The sequence below is a fragment of the Alosa sapidissima genome, chromosome 4 (assembly GCF_018492685.1).
Source record: "Alosa sapidissima isolate fAloSap1 chromosome 4, fAloSap1.pri, whole genome shotgun sequence".
Classification (NCBI taxonomy): Eukaryota; Metazoa; Chordata; class Actinopteri; order Clupeiformes; family Clupeidae; genus Alosa; species Alosa sapidissima.
In genome coordinates, this window is record NC_055960.1 from 22534947 (window position 1) to 22556287 (window position 21341).

The 21341-nt window shown below is 41.9% G+C and overlaps 2 protein-coding genes across 3 annotated transcripts; one reads left to right on the forward strand and one right to left on the reverse strand.

Annotated features, from left to right (window-relative positions):
- Nucleotides 1-4959: 4959 nt before the first annotated feature.
- si:ch211-222l21.1 (prothymosin alpha) lies at nucleotides 4960-8257 on the forward strand. The gene is made up of 5 exons (XM_042090096.1): nucleotides 4960-5117; nucleotides 6651-6740; nucleotides 6955-7033; nucleotides 7153-7238; nucleotides 7343-8257. The coding sequence occupies exons 1-5, from the start codon at nucleotides 5067-5069 to the stop codon at nucleotides 7412-7414; spliced, it is 378 nt and encodes a 125-aa protein (XP_041946030.1). The 5' UTR covers nucleotides 4960-5066; the 3' UTR covers nucleotides 7415-8257.
- On the reverse strand, nucleotides 8007-19646 carry slc45a1 (solute carrier family 45 member 1). Of its 2 annotated transcripts, XM_042090095.1 has the most exons (10): nucleotides 19476-19646; nucleotides 18243-18686; nucleotides 17477-17569; nucleotides 16511-16735; nucleotides 14712-15631; nucleotides 14106-14259; nucleotides 13641-13817; nucleotides 12644-12849; nucleotides 11854-12079; nucleotides 8007-9742 (listed from the first exon to the last, which is right to left on the reverse strand). In XM_042090095.1, the coding sequence occupies exons 2-10, from the start codon at nucleotides 18664-18666 to the stop codon at nucleotides 9714-9716; spliced, it is 2454 nt and encodes an 817-aa protein (XP_041946029.1). In that variant the 5' UTR covers nucleotides 18667-18686; nucleotides 19476-19646; the 3' UTR covers nucleotides 8007-9713. The 2 variants fall into 2 exon arrangements, with proteins under 2 accessions (XP_041946029.1, XP_041946028.1); XM_042090094.1 differs by lacking the exon at nucleotides 8007-9742 and having other exon boundaries at nucleotides 11787-12079.
- Between the last annotated feature and the right edge of the window lie 1695 nt (nucleotides 19647-21341).

Genomic DNA, 21341 nt, shown 5'->3' on the forward strand with positions numbered 1-21341 from the left:
GAAGAACATGCAGAGATTCTGTTCATGTGTGTGTTCAACCACATTCAACCTGTTCAACCACGTGGAGATTCTGTTCATGTGCGTCGGTGTCATTCACACATAATGTCTGCATATAAGCATCATATCTGAATCACCCAAAGGGTCGGACATAGTGCGGAGGACATGTCTGAAAGCAGCTACTGTCTCACAGTACTATTGGTCTTGTCTCCTTACTCTCATTTGCTTTTGTTTTAAGACTCCGGAGTATTTAATTTATAGAGTATAATCTATAGTTTTACATTCAACACTAGAAGGGTATGCCTACGACTTGCTTGTCTCTTCATCAGCCTTGGCTAGTTTGAGGGTGGCAAGTGAGAGAAATGAAGACCAAGAGGGGGATGCAGACTGTCAGATGGAGCCAGGGAGGGAAATGGTAATTTGCCATCTGGATTACTGGGCTGTCTGCTAATTCCCTTGTGCAAACCCATCAGCCTCCCGGAGTGAAAGTTATCAGGGAGCAATCAGTATTGCCTTCACCAGTGTCCACCATCTCCCCATTCAGGCCAACCCTCCCTGTCATATATAAATGAAATTATCTGTTGTCATAATGTAACTGGCAAATGCTTAGCCTATAACGAATGACAAACTTTGAAATATTTCTTTGCCAGTTCTTCTTAATACTTTTTTTTTTGTTCTTGCATCCACCCCTAATCTCCAGTATATGGAAATGTGGCAAACTGGATTTAACTCAACGTTGTGTTGAAAGTGTTCTTTCCCCCCTTCCCCAGAATAAGATGTGAGTAATCTCAGATTAATGCATTTGGCTGGAAGTGGAATTATGTGAAGGATTTTTTTAGTTGTTGTAATGTTTTGTGAACAATGGATTCATTTTCCCTAAATGCATTCTGTATGTGTTATTGTGGAAGAACTCCCCATTTATTTCATGGTATGTAGAATAGGGGCTCCCTGGAGTGTTTTGCATTTTGCAATCCATTTTTTCAGTCAGGCACATGTTGAGTCCTGCAGGGCCTTGAAAAGGAATCTCGTCAGCGACTGACAGTAGAAGAAAAATACAATAGTGTGCAGTGGGAGGGTCTAGAGGTGAGATCAAGAGCAACAAGGAACGCAGGCGCTACTTTTGGTCCTACTACGCAGGTAAAGAAGAGGGTGGGTAAAGTTTGGAAGACCCTCCCTGCTGCAGGAGTGGAAATTTCCACTGAAAAGAGGGTCATGTGGCAAGAATGACTCCCTGGAAGGTGGGAGTATTCATCAGACACAGGGCATCTTTCTCCCTCCCTCTCTTCTCATTTCTCTCCATCCCTTGTGTTTAGCGTGTATTTTGTTCTTGCAGGCTCTCTGTCTCATTTTAGTTTCATTTGGCTAAAGGATTTTGGCAGCCGATGTTCCTTAGCAACAACTGTAAATATTGGGATTATGCTGAACTACGTCTTGCAGCCAAACAAAGTCCGTTGTTGAGTGATTGATATAAGATTGCATTAAAATGACATATAACATCTTGTATATCAGTGCTTGTAGACATGGCTTGGATGATAGATAGTAGTGGAGTGGTGTTACAGTTTGTCATGCAGTTACACTTGTGCCCCATGCTGTGCCATTGTGATGCACTTACTTCCTGAGTCTGTGTCCATTGTGTGTTTGTGTTGTGTCAAGCAATGGTACAGTAGATTAGATTCCTTCAATAGAGTTGGCTTTTTACATTCTGGATTATGGGAGGTTCGCGCAAGGCCATGAGAAACCCATTCATTCCACGTGGGCCCCTACTGTTAGGAACAAAAGAGCACAGTTAGCCCACTAAGAACTCCCCCTGATTTTTCCAATTACTGTGACCCCTTTCCTCCTAATCCTGACCTTTGATCTTTCCCAATCCTGGCCCATTCTCATTTCAAACGCTAGCATTCCATGGGTCAGGTTGCACTCTTTTGTCCCCCAAATCAGGTGTGATGTGTTGGACTGACATCTTCCCCTCTGCAGACCCCTCACACTTCTACATATCTAGCCTTTCAGATGAAGTTTTCACTTTGACACATTTCCTAATCATTGTGATTTGTATGTATATTCATATTCATGACATATTATGATGATTATATTGTACCCAGACTGAACTTTATCTAAATTATTTTTTTTTTTTTAAGTTAGTGTTCTCTGTTTTGTATAATGCATAATGTTGATGTCTTTTTATTCTCTCCCTTGAACTAATCCATCCATTTTCAACCTTCTTCCCAATCAAATTATACCCTCTAACCAGAAACCCATTTTGAGTGACTTCCAATAACCATGGAAACAAATGGAGCTAGTATAGGTTCTCTGTGGGGAGAGCGCTGAGCACAGGAAATGACCTCACAAAGGCAAAGACTGCCTCCACTCACTCTGATTGCACTCATTTTCCAGTTGCTGGGAGTGAGTAATGCTTGGACAAGATGCATGGGTTTTTTTTTCCGTCCTCTTCCTCGTCTTCGTCTCTGAAAGCTACTTGTCTGGATCTGTGCTCTAGACAGGCTGGTGGCCTGCTGGCGAAGACCGAGACTCTTAGAGGACTCTGTGGTCGGCACATGGACTTCATTTACTAAATGAAAGAGCTCCTCTGTATACGGGTTCCCGTCCATTTGTGTCTAAATGAAAACATAAGCTTTAAGAGATTTCATTTATCTTATACCCTCTGCTGTTAGTAAAAATTTTGCAGGATTTAATATCTTTACAATTGTGAGCACCACACACTGTGAACACATGCAGTTCTGTAATCTCTAACAGTGACTCTTCACCACTCTTAATTACACAGAGAGGAAACTTTCATTTGAGTCGCCTGTACTAGCTCGTACTTCATGCAATTACCCAGGTTTTTATGGTTTAAGATAAATAAATAACAAATAGACCTGTTTTGGGAAAACTGCGTTCATCTGCCTCAGGTATCCATTTTTATCCCCTTTTCCCTCATTTTAAAATCTCCCTCTGTTTACAGAATGGAATAGATTACAAAATCACATCTATATGAATTATTTATTATTATTTACGTTTTAACAACATAAAAGACCTAAAACATTCATAATTCATAACAGTGATCTCTGCCAAGATGCATGTTTATGGTTAGAAGTTCTTTATTTTCACTCAGTACAATACTCTGTGTTGTCCTTAATTCAATAACACAAATGGATATTTTCCATTCGTCCCTGTTCGGCCCCATTTGTATTCATTTAAACCCCATACAAGACATAGAGGTCCATGTGAGGTATTGAACCGAGTCCAGACTGCAAGAAACAAAAAGGCCACTTCGGCTCAACTACAGAACATGACAGCAGCCTGGGTCATCTGTGACCACCACGGGGCTTTCTGTGAGATCTAAACTGACCAAGATGGGAGAGTGTGATTGTTTTATCTCTTATGCACCTGGAGTTGTGCAAATCAATTTAAAATGCCCTACCCCCTGCTGGTTTGTGACATCAGTGTCATTCAGGAAACAGAATGCAAAGTCTTCTGTTTTATGGTCTTTATCTACCTGTTTGGATATTTGTTATATCTTACAAAGGATCACTGTCGGCAATAGGCTATGACTAGTGAGAGGTTATTGTTATGCAGGATCCCAGTGAAATTAGGTGTTAGCAGAAGTAAAACGGGGAATTGAGAAGTGAGTCTCACTTCAAGTAGCCCCATCAAGCGGGAACTAGTCTTTACAACGCTGTAACTCTTACAAGAGTTTTGAAATGGACATAAATCAGGTCACTGTGCAGCTTTCATGTTACAAAACTGTACCACAGTCATGAATTAGGTTAGGAAAATGTCATGAGGTAGGATAACGTTATAAAACATAGTATTTGACCATTACCATTGATTCAGAATCTCAGGCATTTTATTTGCTATTGTTGGAGTGGCAAATTGTGGGGGGTTTGGTGTTATAATGTGCATCAGCTTTGTGCTGAATGAAACAGCTGCCCAGTGTCTCCATGCGGGACACAATGGCCTCCACACAACATGCTAATGAAACAGTGGCTGTAAACAAAGACCCCAAAGTGGTTCGCTCAGCACGTGTGCTATGAGAGCTTAAAGGTCTCTTGCTCCCACACAAGCATATGGCAAGGATGGACAAATATCTCTGGCCTGGAGAAGCTATTTGATGCATTTTCACAATTCCATGACCATACGCATGCCCTTGTGTACAAAGAAATATTTGTCTGCAAAAGCACACTCTAAGAACTTTGTTATTACTTTGTGGACTGTGTTGAATTTTGTGAATTTCAGTGAAACATTAATCTTCATTGCATTCTGAAAAAGCAAAATTTCTAATAGAGTAAGAATTGTACAGGCTTTTCTTCCCTCCCACTTACTATAGTCTTTGTTTTTCAAACAAACAAACCAGCCAAGAACATATTAATTGTTGACCTGTGACCTAAGATTGCACATGAACTTTCCACTAGTAGGCCTAAGTGTAGAGTGGACTCATTATAACCTATCGCTAATGCCTGAGCACACTTCCTAGTTTTAGACTGCTGCCCGCCTATAATTACACTATAACTGAATATTACTACTAATGTAGGTTAATGGTTGTAAGAACAAGATGGCATATGGACATCTTAACTGCTGAAGAGTCAATCCAGCGATGGAGAGGTGATTCTGCCAGTGGTGAGTTGGTGTTCAAATGATCATTGAAGTGGTTAACATTTTAAAGAATATAGTGCAGTGCAAATCATGATCAGATAAAATGTATTTTCCTAGCTGTTATTTAGGTGATCAAATCTATTAACCTGACATTACACTCAGTAATTAGGCTACACTGCTAACACATACTTTATCCGCAATCCTTTAATGTTCTCGTTATCAAGCATCACTGTTGGTAGGAGGAGCTAGAAGGCGGGCCTTACACACATTGACAGTGATTTCTCCAATGACAGGAAGCTTGAAGTCCTTAGAACTTTGCGTTGTCCAATCCGGTGTTAACTTAGTTACAATCTCGCATTCACTTCTGAAGTTGAGTTCAGCGTTCGATTCATTTCACCTCAGTTGTAAGACGCATCGCCTCATCCTCAAACGATATCATCTCAAGGATATTCTCATTTATAAACACAATAACATTAACTATGGCTGATACTGCAGTAGATACAACTACCACCACAGAGATAACCGCTAAGGTAAGTTTACGAAAATTAGATTTATTTACCCATTAACGTTAACAATTAACTTATGTTAACTTTCTCAGGTGACGTTAAAAGTTAAAGCTAACAGTCAACGTTAACACAAAGACGTAAACGTTGCAGCATCAAAGATAAAGTTCAGAATAAGCTAATTTTTAGGAAAAGAGAGAGGTGGTGTTGGTTGGATTTATGGATTTTAATTAACGTTATAACATTAACGTTAGGTTAAATTAACATTAACTGACGTTAACTGAAAGTTTAAGGAATTTCCCCATAACGATAACATTACGTTAACGTTAGTAGCTACCGTGAAGTCGAGCTAACATAAGTTGCTATTAAATTAAAGTGATGTTGCCCATATTTCACCTAAACAGACATTGAATTTACTGACAGGGGATTATCTTGCCAGTTACATTTACAGTGTTAACGTCAACTGAATTAGCTGCTAAGGTTAACCGTAAACTTCTATTAACGCAACGACAACCCGGCGCGGGCAATGCTGTGCTGGTGATAATTTCTCTTCAGTGAGGAATCTACTTTTAGCGTTCAGTTTCCATCACACAGTAGACCTGTAAACTGATTTGGCTTTCATTAACGTGTCAAGTTATATTTAAACTCTTGACTCATTGATTTTCGCTGTAATTATGTCTGATCGTACAGTGCACTTTTCCGGGATAACCTCACGGTTAACGTTAAGACCTCAGAAAAATGATAGACAGGGTAGAAGCTAGCCGTCGATGAATAGGCGGGAAGCGCTTCGCATCAGCAGAGCTCCCTGTGCGCGCGCTGAGAAATGGTCCTCGAGCTGCCTTTCTTTTGTCTTGAGTAGGAGCGTGCGTCGTCAGTGATGGGGGAGGTAAACGCTCAGCGGAAAAGTTAAAAGCAACTCTTTTTGACTGATTTATGTTGATAGCTAACTGAAACTTTAATAATGACTTTAAGCATAAGTAGGCCTAACGTTACTCTACATTTGACTAAGGTTTTACGCTTTCATATTATGACTGGATTTCATTTATTGTCTAACGTCAACTTAATCGACGGATAGTTGACAAATGTCAGCGACATGTGCCGGTTAAATAAAGTGTAATTATTAACTAATGTAACTTAAGCTATGTAACGGTTTATTCAACCAGTATTTTAAGTGACTGTCATTTTAAGCAAACGTTAGACTTGTTAACGTTAGCTAACTTAGTTAACGTTAGCATCAAATGACTTATAGATGAGATACATTCCCTTTGTATAGGTTTACATTGTGTTATTATCTGCACTATAGGTTGTATTCTGTTAAATTATATATAAACTGTTACTATTGGTATTTTTATGTAGGCTAGATGATGAACTGTTAATGTGTATTTATATCATTGTAAGTCGCTTTGGACAAGAATTATAAACAAACCATTTTTTAGCGGTTACCTCACAATAAATGGTAACGTTATTTGTGTTTTATGGCAAGGACGAATTTATACACTTATCAAGTTACACGAAAGTTGTTAGTTCCTTAACATTTCAACCAATCATGTATTTCCATAGGACCTAAAGGAAAAAAAAGAGGTGACGGAAGAAGTTGAGGTGGAGAAAGAGAACGGCAGTGGCGATGCACCTGCCAATGGCAATGGAACAGTGAGTAATGTGGGGGGCAGGCTCCCAGTAGGCCCTTGTAGCTTTTGTTTCCGTAGTTGATGTGCCGGTGTTGAATTTTCCCCTCCCCCTCAGTAGAGTTCTTTGTTGATTGACAGAGACACAGATGTAAACTGTAGAACACACCCTCCCTCAAGGAAAATACATCTAGAATTTAAAATTGAAATGTGTTAAACTGTTTTTTCTCCCTTATTAGACAAATGGTGCCTCACATGAGGAAGAGCATGAAGAAGGAGAAGGAGACAAGAAAGAGCATGAAGAAGGAGACAAGAAAGGTAAGGTTATCGTTAGAAAAAAGAGGGGGAAAGCTGATGGCTGAAGATGCTACGCATGTGTGAATATGTTTGAAGTGTAGAAGTCACTCATACTCATTATCATTGTTTCAAAACTCAAGCTGCAGAAGCAGAGGGGGAGGAGAAGAAGAACGGTGCAGATGAGGAGGTTGATGGACAAGCAGTGAAACGTCCTGCTGAGGAAGAGGTATGTATTTGCATATTTTGTATAATCTAAATGTACCAACATTTTGCACATGATTGAAATCTTGCAGGAATACCCTCTAATTGTTGAACCTCTTTCTCTTTCAGGAGAAGGTTGAAACAAAGAAACAAAAAACAGAAGAAAAGGAGGAATCCACAGAAGCTGAAGTGAAAGCCTAAACACAACACTGCAGCTCTGTTCCATAGCTGCGTGGTCAACTTGACCTAGTAGAGTTTGTGCTTTTATGTATATTTTACCCATTTTCTTTTTGACCCGGAATATATTCTATTGCACTGGAGTCCCATAACATCATGGCCCACTTTCCCTTTCTTTTTTTTAATGAAATGTTATTTATTGGTTCAGAGTCACATTTGTAGATCTCTCTTTAACAAAGAAAAAAAGAAAAAGTATTTTGTACGTATTAGTTCAAAGCACAATTTCTACGTCATGTTCCAACCAGCTGATTCTGATTCAGACAAGCATCTGCACCCTCTCTCACAAGGTTCTAACATTTTCATGAGTGACCTCTCTGATTCACTGAAGACCAAAGATAAGTTTTAAGCAGGGGGCTAATACATGCTTCTTAAATCCCTTTTGTTTGTGCTGCTAATCCCTCGCTTGGCTGATCTGTGTGTACAGCAGATGGCACTTACCAATGAAGGGGTCTCATGGAGCCCAATCAAAAAATGAAAATGACTGCTAGCCTCCCCCTTGGGGGGGATGGCATGTATTGTGCGTATCAGCCCCTCTTAAACCTTAATGTTTTGGTCGTTTTTGTTCTCCGTTTTGGTAAGATTCTGCCTTTGAAATCCAATGTGTACAGTTTTGTCTCGGGTTACTTTCCTACTGCATTTATTAACTGAGAGTTCAGGAGAAGTAAGTCTACAGTTGTCTTAAAGCGAACACGTCAGGTCTGGTGCTGTCAGTCTATTTTCAAACAGTTATATGGATTGTGTTTTGGTTGCTTCAACCACTGCTTTGTATATTCTGGTTCTGGATTATAAATAAATCAGTCTTTTTAATTTGGTGTGGGGTGTTTTATTATTGCATGTTGACACATTACACAGTACTTACATTTCATATAGCAGAATTTGACCTGTTGATTTCTTTTTAAAACAATATGCTTAAATGCTACTTAGGAGCAGATTAAACTTGTACATGCTGTAGAATGTTTCAGAATGCATCTGGTAAGAGCATGCTGTCTTAATTATTTGAAACAGCCATATGTAAAGATTGCACTGGACGATTTTGTTAGCACTCAAAGGAAGAGAAAGTGCTTTTGTATAGAGTGATTTATAGATTTTGAATGATGGCTTAATGATAATGAGCTCGAAATGATTACTAATTTCTATAATATAGTCATTGGCTATGGCACCTCTTTATGGGCAAGTAGAAATAATTAAAAACAGCTTAGTCCTTTTCATGGCTTTTTTTAAACACTGCCAATCAACTTTCTCATTTTAAATGATTCTTTGTCTCCACCTAGTGGCAATCTGCAGTGGAATAAAACAGCAATTTCAAATCAATCCTGTTTGGATTACATTCAGTGTAAGAAAGTTAATCCATGATTTTTGCACACTCCTTTTATGGTAAATCATATTGTAAAGAGACAGATAATACATTCCCATCACCAAACCTGAATTATTCTGCTAGTGGAACAGTAAAAAAAAAAAAAAAAAGTACAATTATTATGATAATCTTTAAAACGTAAGTCTTGATCTAATACAGGTTTTTCCTTTACCAATACCTCGCAATATAAATCAACCCTGATTAAGCCTTTGTCATATGACAGTCTTAGTATGCAGTGGCTGTTGAGATATGATGTTATGGTGTGCTTGCCCTATAGGTCAAAAAAAGGTTGACCTTAATATTTGTAACACTTGCTAGACAGCAGGCACTCTTGAAAACATCCGTTGCGCATCTAGGCTTCAATGGCAAATGGTTCCAGGAGTGCTAACAATCCAATGTACCATTGCTGACGTAAGAAGGAATGCTGAAGATGGCTTTAACAATTGGATTTTGCAAGAAAAAAATGCAGCATCAACAAACATCACCAAGCTTGTCAGTTATCCACTGGTCCAAAAGCCAAAAGTGGTACATTGTTCCCTTGTTTTAAATAAAGTCTATTAGCACATTGCTGGATTTTTTTATGTACTTATTTGTTCATAGGCTGGCTATCTGATGACTCCAAGACATGGCAAGAAGAGTTTTATGCTTTGCAGCGTGTGAAGTGAAAATTCAGGACACCTCTTCATAGTGCGTATAAGAGAGAAAAAATCTCTGCTAGCACTCAAAATCCCTCCAATAACATTTCATGTGCACTGACTCAATGCTCAGACGTTATCATGCGCAGCTTCCTGATTTTTCTTGAGCCAACAGTTCGTTCATTTGTTGTGAGTTTATATATATATATATATATATTTCTTTTGCCTTTTAGCTCCTCCTTGGGCTTTGGTCGGTTCCATATTGACTGCTGATTCACACCCCAGTCTCAACTTCAACTCTGCCTGATGACGACAAGAATGGCTGTCACTACAACAATCATGACAGAACCTGGGTGACCAAGGGTGGAGAGTGCACTCCACTACAGTGGGCTGGGACGAGTGAGGGAGTGATAACTCCATGGTTCATGTCAGTGACTGCATAAAACGCCACGTGCTGGAGATGGTTGCAAATGGTGACATGATGGAGAGCAACACTGAGACCACACAATTTTGGAAGAAATAACAAAACAACCAATTAAATACTTTGAGTGCTTCGCTAATGCATGATGTATTTAATTGCAGTGAAGGAAGTGTCAATTTATTTAAGAATTTTCCCTTCTCCATTGCACAGTGTTTATGTGGTTGTCAATGCTAACAAGTAAAGGACCTTATTCCATGTTTTTGGTGTACAGATATCAATATGCAATTTTCTATCAATAACCAAGTTAATAAATCTGGTTGGCTTTACACCTAGCGTGACCTTTGATGATTCCAATGCATGTTTGCAGAATGATACATTATGATATAGAAACCTAGTAAAGAAAAGCCATTCTACATTTAAGAAGCAAAACACCAAGGATGTCCAAGGCTGCATATTAAGTATAAGTATATATACTCTTTTGATCCCGTGAGGGAAATTTGGTCTCCGCATTTATCCCAATCTGTGAATTAGTGAAACACACTCAGCACACAACTAAGTATATAAAAAAGGAAACTCCCTTAAGTAGGCAGCCCATCCTGATTGCTTTAGGGGCATACAGACTTGCCAATGTTTCAGCATTGCTTATAGTAATTTAAAAAAATTTGCAAAGTATTTGTGCATTTGTGTGTTTCTAGTTGGTGTTACAAGACTGTGTAACAGTGGCAAATTCTGGTCACACTTTACTTGGATAATCTGCCCGCACAGACTATCAACAGATGCTCAGATTATCAACAAACTATCAGTTGGCAATCTGTGGTTAATCTATGGTTAATCTGTGGTTAATCTATGGTTAATCTATGGTTAAAATTAAAGCAACACCAAAGCATTTTTTCTCTACAGTCCCCCTACAGGTTGGAAGCGGTTATAGCCGATAGAGGGCCGAGAAGCGAATGAAGTGCTGTTCACCCTGTAACGAGTTGATGAACCACTGAAACGGTTTTGGAAACATTATTTTAAGGTACAAAACAATCTATGGTGTTGCTTTAAGGTAAAGGGTTGGATTTGGTTGTCATGCTCAGTAATTGTTCAACAACAATTCTACATACTGAACTTGAATCAGATTATCTATTAAGTCTCTGTGGCCGGACTATCCAAGAAAAGTGTTACCCAAATTCTTAACAGAAAAGAACGCTCTCTTGTGACATAAAAGGAGTACTCACTACTGACATGATCACTCACATTGTTTTTGCTTTGGGAGGTTGATTTCTTTTCAGGTTTATAAACTATGGTAACATGATGTTGATATTGTCATTGATCATTTTAATGCAACACCCGATCCATTGGGGAAATTGATAAATACTTTGGCCCCAGTGTGTGTGTTTGATGAGGGGATCATAATGTATCAAAACATCAACATTCTCACAAGCGAGTTCAAATGTTGAAGAGAAGCATGCCTCATCAGATGGTACAAAGACAAGCATACAAACAGATTCATCCACAACGCTACACGCACAATCAGAGGCATTAGCATAGCAAATGTATTTGCAAAAATCTTTTGTAAATGCACCGATGCAAATGTATGGAAACAATAGAGCATACTCTCTTTGCCAGGTTACTCTAAGCCCTATGTCCTGTCTGCAGCTGGCCAGACACGGACAGTATATATGATATCAGAATGTGTAGGGCAACAAAGTATGTAAAGTATGTGTTATAAAGCAATTGAGAAGACCATATTTTTTCCATTGAAGAACATGGAGGGGTGATGGTGAGAGTTGATATGGCACAGGAGGGGGAGAGATGAGAAAATGTGATGAATACATGTTTGTGTGTGTGTGCAGCATCATTTGTTTCAGCTGGGGGTTGGGGTGGGGGTTGGTTAAGGGGGAGGGAGTAAGACAACATTGGAGGGAGAGGGGAGGATGAAGGGATGGGGGGGGGGGGGTCTTTTAAATGTGCACCAGTAGTGGCTGGGCCTCGTTTGGGGGGGGCTCACCCTCTGGTGGAGGCAGATGGTACACCACACACAGTGAGGAGTACAGGCAGCCCACGAACGACATCAGGCTGGAAAAGTACATCACGCCCTGGGCCCCGCCCACCAGCGAGGTCAGAGGGCCCATCGCCACGGAGACCAGGAGCTGTGCCAGGAAGTACTGGCAGCTGAGGAGGGAGATGTCCACACCCATCCCCCGCCTGGTCCCATCCTCTGAGGAACCACAGAACTACAGAGAGGGGGCAAGAACCAAGAGACAGAACATGACTTAGGTGCATTTTTTGCAGGATATCAGTATCAGCAAGTAACACACATACTTTAAAGTTTAGAGGGAACCTACATGCATAGCCTAAATGCGCTGACGGGTTGTTGAACAAATTCACCTATCAAGATGCTGCCAGAGCCAGTTTCCTGCCTAGTTTCCTGCCCTGAAGTGGACAAGGTATATCTAATATTTGCCTTACTGAGTAGGCTTGCTGTTATGAGACAATCAAGGCCTATGACTGGTGTTTCTGACACATCATAAACCAATCAGATTCTCTGATTCTTTAAGTAAAGGCATAGACTCAAATAGGAAACACCAAATGTGACCGTGCTTCAATGAATGCTTGTGTGTTGTATCAACAGAAAATCTACTATAATTGTACAGTCAATCAGATATATCTATGAGGAGCATACATCAGTCATCAGTAATCAGTGTATTACTTTGATATTTGAATCATATATGTATCAGTATCAGTATCATGTACCTGAGTGACCTATCAGTACTCATTGAGTGTGTTGGTGGTCTCACCTGTGGGCTCTGGTAGTACTCACAGAGCAGTGAGTAAGGCAGCGTGCAGAGAGAGGAGAAGAGCACGCCATAGGTGACGCAGAGAGACAGCACCACGTACAGGTTGGTGGAGAGGGTGGCCAGACCTGTGCCCAGGCCAAAGGCCAGATAGGCGAAGAAGTAGAGCGAGCGGAGTGAGAACCGCTCCTCCAGCTTCTCCAGAATGGCTGTGGGTCAGGGAAAGCGAGGGTTTACCTTAGCAGAGGTGCTATACACATTCACACAAGTTGGTCAAGTACAGTCATAGACCAAGACTGCAAGACAAATAAAAATAATTTGTCTTGCAATAACACAAGATAAATGCAAAAGTAGCTTATACATTTGACACCAAATACACAACATGAATGAGAACTGATCTCTTGAGCATCTCTTGTGATCTCTTATCTGTCTGCAAAACTGAGGCTGATGACCAAGCACGATGGGGAGATATCCGAGAAAAAAATAGCTCAAATAGGATGGTGTTAATTACGCCATGGGAATGAGGGACAGTCTGTCACTGTCCAGCTCAGATGGATTCATTTTAGCTGATGCTTTTGGCGAGAGTTCACAGACGAAACAACACACCAATGACAAGCGGTGTGCTGACTGAGAGGATCGTGCAAGGTCACGTGAAGAACTACGGCTCCGAGTTTTCTTTCTCTGGAGTGTGGGAGGACTCTCTTCCCTCACAATGTGTGTATCCAAGACAACTGATTGTTATTCAAAAGGTGGAGATAATTCCACATAAATACTAAGCCAAATCCTAAACCTGGTCATTAGCATAAAATTGACAAAAAGTCCACTCCAACAGACTTACACCTTCAATTATAAGGGTTACACGGACAATAAATAAATTAAAAAGGGCTCTTAACACATCAGCATCTTCACCATTAATGTTTAAAAAGCTTCTGCATTCTAACTAGATTCAGCGCTCCAACAAAGCGGCGTGGGTGTAATGTTAACGGTGAACTGGGCTGACCTGAGTAGAAGGCAGCACTGAATGCATAGATGCACATGCCCCAGCAGCCCATGCTGACCCCAGCGTTGTAGCGCTGGTAGGCCTCCGAGTCGTGGGGCGCTTTGGGGTCCCCCCCAAACACGACCTCCCCCATGAAGTCAGTGTAAAAGAGCAGCATGCCCTCAAAGGACAGCCAGCCTGAGAGAAAGAGAGAGACAGAGAGACAGAGAGAGACAGAGAGAGAGAAGAGAGAGAGAGAGAGAGAGAGAGAGAGAGAGAGAGAGAGAGAGAGAGAGAGAGAGAGAGAGAAAGAGCAAATCAAGCTAATTTGGCCTGACGCACATACATGGCCACTCTCAGCGATTCTGCAGTACAGTAAGGCATTGTGGCCAATGGGTAAATACTTTTAAGGACAAAAATAGGCGTGTCCTAATTTGGATGTGACCATGAAATAACACAAGGACATGTTGAGTTCTTCCTCCTCACCCAAAAAATGGTTGGTGCAAAGGCTGCGCAATGATGGGGGCATCCTGTAGATGGCGATGCAGAGCAGCTTCATAGACATCTGGTTATCCGCAGATTCTATTCTGTCACTCAGGTCGCTGTCATAGCGCACGCCATTTAACAAGATATTTGCCACCTGGAGGATCAACGTAAGCAAAGATTAAGAGTCATTTTATCAAGATAATTTTCTTTATCAAATTACAGCTGAAGTGTAATTTTCTATGGCTTGGTGAGATGCTCTGTAAAATGTATTGATGTTTAACCCTGGTTGCTCGCTCAGTTTTCTCTCACAATTGAAGCAAAATAACCACTTGTGCAGGTCTGTTGGTTAAACCCAACGATGCTCACGGATACAGTAGCCCATGCTCTACCCACCATAGCTCAAAGGCACTTTAAGTAATTCTATTAGTAAAATAATATAAAACCTATGACTCACTGAAGAGCTGCTATTTACACCTCACCTAATGATATTTATGTGTGTTACTCATGACTCCAGTATGACACCTATGAAGACACCTAGTGCAACCTCAGTGTAGATACTCCTACAATAATGCCTACAAATTCCTACTACAGTAAGTCTAGCCCCACCTGCTGGCTGAAGGTGACAGTGCGCCTGCGTCCGTGCTCCATCGTGCTGGGGGTTAACAGGGGGTCTTCTGTGAGAGCCAGACTCTGAGGCCGCTTCAGGATACTCCCCCTCTTCGACCCCACACCAGGCTTGGGTCCCCCCTCGCTCCCATTTGGTTGCGCGTCCTCAATTGCTAGCAACGCCTCGCTACCGTTTGGTTGCGTCCCCTCCGTGGGGTTTGAGCCCTCTACCGTCTGATGGGCTCCCTGCGGCTGCTCGGCCGTCCCTTCCCCCAACTCCTGACCCGCACCAGTCCGGACCTCGTTGGCAGGCCCGGGCACCTGCAGTGGAGGCGGGGTGTCCCCCGCGTTCATCTGCGGCCCCACGGCCTCTGGCTCCAGCAGCTGGGGTGTCTGCTGGCCCGTGTAACAGTCAATGAGCACGCTGTCGATGTACGAGGTGCCCAGTGAGGAGGCAAACTCGTTGATGCCGGTCAGGGAGTTGTCGCGGCTGATGAAGCTGCCGTACTTGGGCGTGAGCGGGCTGAGTGGCGAGATGGGGCTGGTGAGGCCGGCGCAGAGCCGCGCACTGGCGCTGCACGAGTGGCCCAGCGGGTCGGTGTAGCGCCGCTGCGGGTTGGACGCCTGGTAGCTGTACAAGCCGTCCTCCTCGTCCTCCTCGTTCAGGCCAGTGCCTGGCGGGGCGGGTGGGGAGGGGGGCAGGGGCAGGCTTGGGCTCTTCAGCGCACTCCTTGTGGAACGCGACTGAGACTGAGGTAGTGGCCGTTCCGGAATGCTGGTCAGGGTCATCGCCGTGGCTGCCACGAGGGTGACGCTGGTGAACATGTATATGACCCGGAGCTGGCCGCCCATGGCTCTGCCGAACTCAGTGTGGTCCCAGTTTATGCCTCCTACGATGTAACCAAAGCCACCACCTAGTCCTGAACAAGGCATGCAAGAAACAGAAGCTTGGGAAACAATAGAAGTGTGGCAGAATAACATTAGAACAGTAAAACAGTAGAACAAGCACCTGCATGCAGTGACATTAACAGTGGTGTAGTGTAGCTAGCTATAGTGGGTGTACTGAGATGTAGCAGTTAGCTTTAGTGGGTATACTGTGATCAACCCCAAATGTTAATACCTATCCTTGTCTATTTTAGGTGGGTATACTGAGATGGTGATGCTTTTTAAGTGGGTATACTGTGTAGTCCTGCATATCACGTTGACTACACCACTGGGTACAGACTTGTCAGAGCAGACCAAATGTCAGAACAGTCTAAAATTATTTTGCATTAGAATTTTTTTTTGTCTCACATTGTGTTACTAGATTTCCTTTTACAACTCCTTATCAATACGTTCAGTGTTAAACTAGTTGCCATAACTAGTTGTCATAAGGGGTGTTTCCTAAGTTTTAGTGTAAATTTGTAATTTTTCCTTTGCACAATCACCTGTAAAAGGTGTTGCTTTCTTTATACTGTAACAACGTCTGTACACTGTTGAAACATATCCAGTCTCTTGCAATCAATACCCCGACAACATAGCATATATACAGAAAATACTTACAGAGTAAAGTCTCATATTGACAATGTGACACAGCAGTTTGACTACCTTGTTCATGAACAATGGCTAAGGACTTGCACAAAGCATTTTGACTAAGATACACGCTTTTGCAGGTAATCCAGTATGTGGTGCGGTTTGCACTAATTGTTTTGAGAATTGCACTAACTGTTGTGCAAACATTAATGATGATTCAAGAAAGGCACCAAAGCTACAGAGAAAAACGGCAATAACCTAGATGTTGTGTGAGGTTCACCACATACCTGCAAGAAGTGCATGGATGTTGAGCCCTCTGTCCTGATCATCTGGACCACAGACATCCATCATGTAGGCGTGGCTTGGGTTGTCTGCTGAGTCAGCGCTGAAGTCCATCAGAACCACCCCACATATTGTCAACACGATGCCCCATTTGTGATTGACAGCTGTGTCTGCCACTGCTGCTCCTATGTCCCGTCCATTCAGAACCAGTGTTAAGCCCATTAGCGCACCTACACAATACAAATGAAAGACAGTGATTTACTCCGCTTTTATATTACATTCTTCACTTTGGACATACTACATGAATCAAAAGTAGCATTCAATCATGTAAGCTGAAGCCTATGTAGTCTATAGTTCTCATAGAAGAAACAAATCAACCCACATTAAATCACAAAGCAGCAACAACGTCAAAAAACGTGAGGAAAAACCTAACGATCAAAAAGGAAATTAAGTACAGTACATGCATTCTGTAGGTCTGAAAATAGACAACAGACAAACATTAATAATTCCATGGAAATACAAAAATAAAAATATCCTATATTCCACAGAGACTATACTTCTCTAAGCATTTGACAAAGACTGCACAGTCAAAACCTATTAAATATTAAATACTCTGAGTGTATGAAGAGTGCAGCTTGCATATGAATACTGTATAATGTACTAATCTGGTTTTGGTAGATTGGCAGATGTAAATTAAGCCAGACACAAGACATTCTCCTTCTCTGACACACAGTCTTTGTCAAATTATGTGTGTGTGTGTGTGTGTGTGTGTGTGTTTCTCTTCACTTACTAGTGTCGTTATCGCCATCTGTGTCATTAATATTTATGCATGATGTTGTTGGAAGACTGGAACTGCACATTAATGCATAAGACAGTATATGTTGAAAGAAAGACCTCAGGGCAGCCATTTTACCCTGTGCCCCATCGTGGAGGGAAGAGTGAAATAAATAAAGATGCAATGTTGGTCTTACCCAGCGATAAGGCCAAGATAAATGGCCTTCTCCGACCAAAACGCGATGTGCAGCGATCACTCCACGCTCCCAATATCGGTTGTAGTAAGAAGCCTGTAAAGTAGAGGATGGAGAGGAATGGGGTTCGTTTGTGACCCGCATCTGAGGTGAATGTAAGCCCTGACACTTAAAGAGGACCATAAGAACGTTAAAGGGTGAGACCAAGAGCTTTTAAAGGGACACCAGGCAAGCCTGATGCTTTTTCTCTACGAAACTCCCCCTAGTGTCTGTACGTGTCGATACGTGTGCGAGCCCTCGCTCGGTCTAAAGCTCTCTTCCTTTTCTTTGCAACTTCCGTCAAGGGTTTTCGCTGCTTCTTTTCCGGCTCTGCCATTATACACACGTTTGCAACAATCGCTAGCGTTTCGTTAGCCTGCCTTTGTGCTGTGGATGCAGGATGTAAACTGATCCTGCTTCTCGCAATGTCTGAGACTTTGTGAGACTGAAGGTCGGCAGGTACGATACACTGAACTTGCAAGCGGGATAGCCTATTCTTCCTACAGGCAGTAGGGGCGGGCGGGAGAGTCTTCATTCGCCCTGTAATGAGTCATTTAACCATATACCGACTTACAAAGATGATTAATTAACACGAAAACGTTGCCTGGTGTCCCTTTATAAACTCACTCAATGCATTAGGTGGAAAAGAGAATTAGTCAATGAACACTTAACCAATTCACACAACATTGACAGCCAAACCCTGGCTTAACACGACTCAAATGTGCAGTACCAAGGATTGGACTGATGAACCACACCAAACTGTAGAACTGATCTGGCAAGCCCATCTGAAGGAGCACCGGTGTGACATAGGCTGTTTCCATGGCGTAGCTGAACTCAATGCCAAACAGGATGCAGCCATTGAACAGCAGTTCTGTGAAGGTCCGGCGGGGTGGGAGTTCGGTCAGGTCCAGCTGATCCAGTGGGCAGGGGGTGTTGGGGGGTGGAGGCGGCGAGGGCCTGATGAGTTTTCGCCTCTTGGGGTGCCTCTGGAAGTTGTTGGCTCGGTGGCTGAGGTGGCGCGTAGTGGATGATGGGAAGCTGGAGGTCTTGGGGAGAGAGGGCCTCCAGGAGGCGTCCTGGATCAATCCAGCTCTGCTCCCAGCCGGGCTGGCCAGGAGGGGATCACTCGGAGTGCCCATGCCTGGAGATGACATCACTCTCTACCTGCTGGACTCTACAACAACAACAAAGAAATAAATGCAGTCAAAGCAACAAAAAACAACTCACACACAACTATCAAATAAAGGAAATTCAAGAGGAATGGAGAGATAGAGAGACTTAGTGCCCTAAACAAACTCCATGCCGTGTGCCTTGCTAACAGCAGAGCAGCATCATGACATTTAGAGGACACGAGTTGGAAAATACCGCTTATAAACATGCTACTATACCTACACAAGACCTAACCAATTTTAAGAGTAAATTATGGATTTCACAAGACATACCAAGACGCATGCGGTATCGGGAACCGCCATTGCCAAACCGTAATAAGTGATATGACATTTCACCTCGTGTACACGAAACACTGCAACCACTGCGCAGGTTCGTGAGGAGGAGATGCGCATAGTCCATGTGCTCTGGAGCTGAGTATAAGAGAAAGACTGCTGCATCCCCTTTCCACTGGCTTATTTATTACGATACTGCGACGTTTCATTTATACCATATCGTATTAGTAGAGATTTATAGTCTAAATATGTTTGGAAAAATAGATCATTCAAACACTGTTTTCGTTGCTGTCTTGAGGTTATGTGGCTAGACAATTGAGAAAAAGCAGTAAATATGGCAGCGGAAAATGGCTTAGTGAATTTCAATGAGTAGCTAATTATATAGGCTATAGGTTAAAGATCAGTGACTTGTCAGTTTGCTCAAAGTGTGATCAATATAGTCTAGCCCACATCGTCCCAAGCCATCTGTTCGCTTTCTTTTACTGGACAAGGCGTGCAAATGGAAACATGAAAAATATTACCTTTTCGGGGATTCTGTTCATTTATTACAGCGTTCATTGAAGGTAAATAGGTACACCATGCTTTTTTTATTTACAGCAATGGCTTTGAATTTGAAATAGTCATCTTTTTCCCCTTGCGGTATCTTTGGTGCAGTCATTTCTCAGCTATTATTCTTCAGCCTTCCCCCTCTCTCTTCATCTCCTCCCATGCTAGCCTATATCTACGTCGTGACGTCAGGTTACCCCCGCGCCCCATCATTCGACTGCAGCCTCAGCACCATCTAACTGGATGCTGTGTACGCCAACGGGATTTTCCTGAGGGGCCAGAGGGTAATTTAGTTCATCTTTGGGATTTTGTAGTAGGTTTACTTTTGAAAAAAAGAAATGTTGAAGTAAGTGGCATATATTTCTGGCCAGCACAGTGGTGGCCAATTAAATTGAGTTGTATTTTAGCGGCATAAAAATAATTTGTCTTGGGGTTTGCCGCTTGAACAGTACAAAAGCGAGTTAGACTACACACACCCTTCATTTTATTTAGCCTATTTGACTTGATTGCAATAAGATTTTTGGACCATATGATTTGGACAGAGGGAAAGAGGCGGCACCCATCAACAAAAAACTGTTCAATATAATCAATTACAATATTGGCGTGAGCCAGGCCCACCTGTGCCCCCTATAAAACTGAGCCTGGTGGACTCAGCTGTCCGCTGAGGACAAAACACAGATGTGGAAGATTTACAAATTCGACAATTAGTTAATTTTAAATAACCACAGTGGTGTCTGTCTGGAGGTTCCCAAAGAGTAAATCAATCCTGTGGTGGTCAGCAAAAGACCAATAGGCAATGATATCACCAAATCCCATACACAACTGTCATATTATTACAAAGCACAGTACGTTTGACAGCACTTATGTACCATGCAATTGACATTTGAACTCAGTAAACTGCTAACAAGTTCGACTTTATGGATGAGGAGCATGGTTAATGAATGATTTTAGTTGAACCCCAGCAACTCATATCATGTGTTATCTGATAACAAATTATACTAAAAAGGTGTGACGCATATCTGGAGTTTTACGTCAAGCATATTCTCCATGTGACAGTAATTTGCAGCTTCAATTAATATACTACTATATATGATTTGTGTTCAGAGGTATAGATGGTTTGAAATTTGACTCATAAAACAAGGGCTAATTGGAGACACTTTCCCTTTAACAATTTTGACCTTTAATCTTTTTGACACTGGTGGAGGATATGGACCCTTTCAAGAGAGTTCCATTATCAGCATCATAGTTGGCCCCACAAGACTTCCTTTTTAACATTCCATATGTTATCTTAATGCAGAGGAAGTAGATAGGGGCCCAAATAGAACGTTCAAGCATTGTTTTTGTTTTTATTGTTGAAAGGGTCTATAAACTTTATTTTATGTGCAACAGATAGTACTCAATTGGTTGCCTTAGTGCACAACAAGACATGACAGAAAGCAAACATGCCTTTATTGGTTTTCCATTATGCTTTTCCTGCAGATGTGCACTGCGTGTGTACACTGATAGTGTAAAAGGTCAAAGGTTTGTTGATGCTCGATGTAAGCCATGATTTTCTAACACTGTAGGATTGATAGTTTGTAGTCCTGTTTTCATCAAAGTGTTGGCAACCTGATGGGTCAGATATTATGAGTTGTAGGAGGTCGCAATATAACAGTCTTTCAAGACTGGCCATAGCCAGCTGCTTTTTCTGATGCTTGTATTACCGGCCTCCAACTCTAGGGGAGCTTGGGGCACGGCACAACCACGTTCCCTTGCTTGATCTTAAAACACAAAGAGAACGGACAAGGCAAGGTTCAGGTGTTGCACACTGGCATTCCATTTATTAGTTAAAATACTTTAAG

Excerpts from the sequence above, each read along its gene's own strand:
- si:ch211-222l21.1 (XM_042090096.1), top strand. The coding sequence starts at position 5,067 with ATGGCTGATACTGCAGTAGATACAACTACCACCACAGAGATAACCGCT. Across the intron at positions 5,118-6,650 it reads CCACAGAGATAACCGCTAAG|GACCTAAAGGAAAAAAAAGA; the intron begins GTAAGTTTACGA and ends GTATTTCCATAG. Across the intron at positions 7,239-7,342 it reads AACGTCCTGCTGAGGAAGAG|GAGAAGGTTGAAACAAAGAA; the intron begins GTATGTATTTGC and ends TTTCTCTTTCAG.
- slc45a1 (XM_042090094.1), bottom strand. The coding sequence starts at position 18,666 with ATGTCATCTCCAGGCATGGGCACTCCGAGTGATCCCCTCCTGGCCAGC. Across the intron at positions 12,850-13,640 it reads CAGTGCTGCCTTCTACTCAG|CCATTCTGGAGAAGCTGGAG; the intron begins GTCAGCCCAGTT and ends CCTGACCCACAG. Across the intron at positions 12,080-12,643 it reads AGTACTACCAGAGCCCACAG|TTCTGTGGTTCCTCAGAGGA; the intron begins GTGAGACCACCA and ends CCCTCTCTGTAG.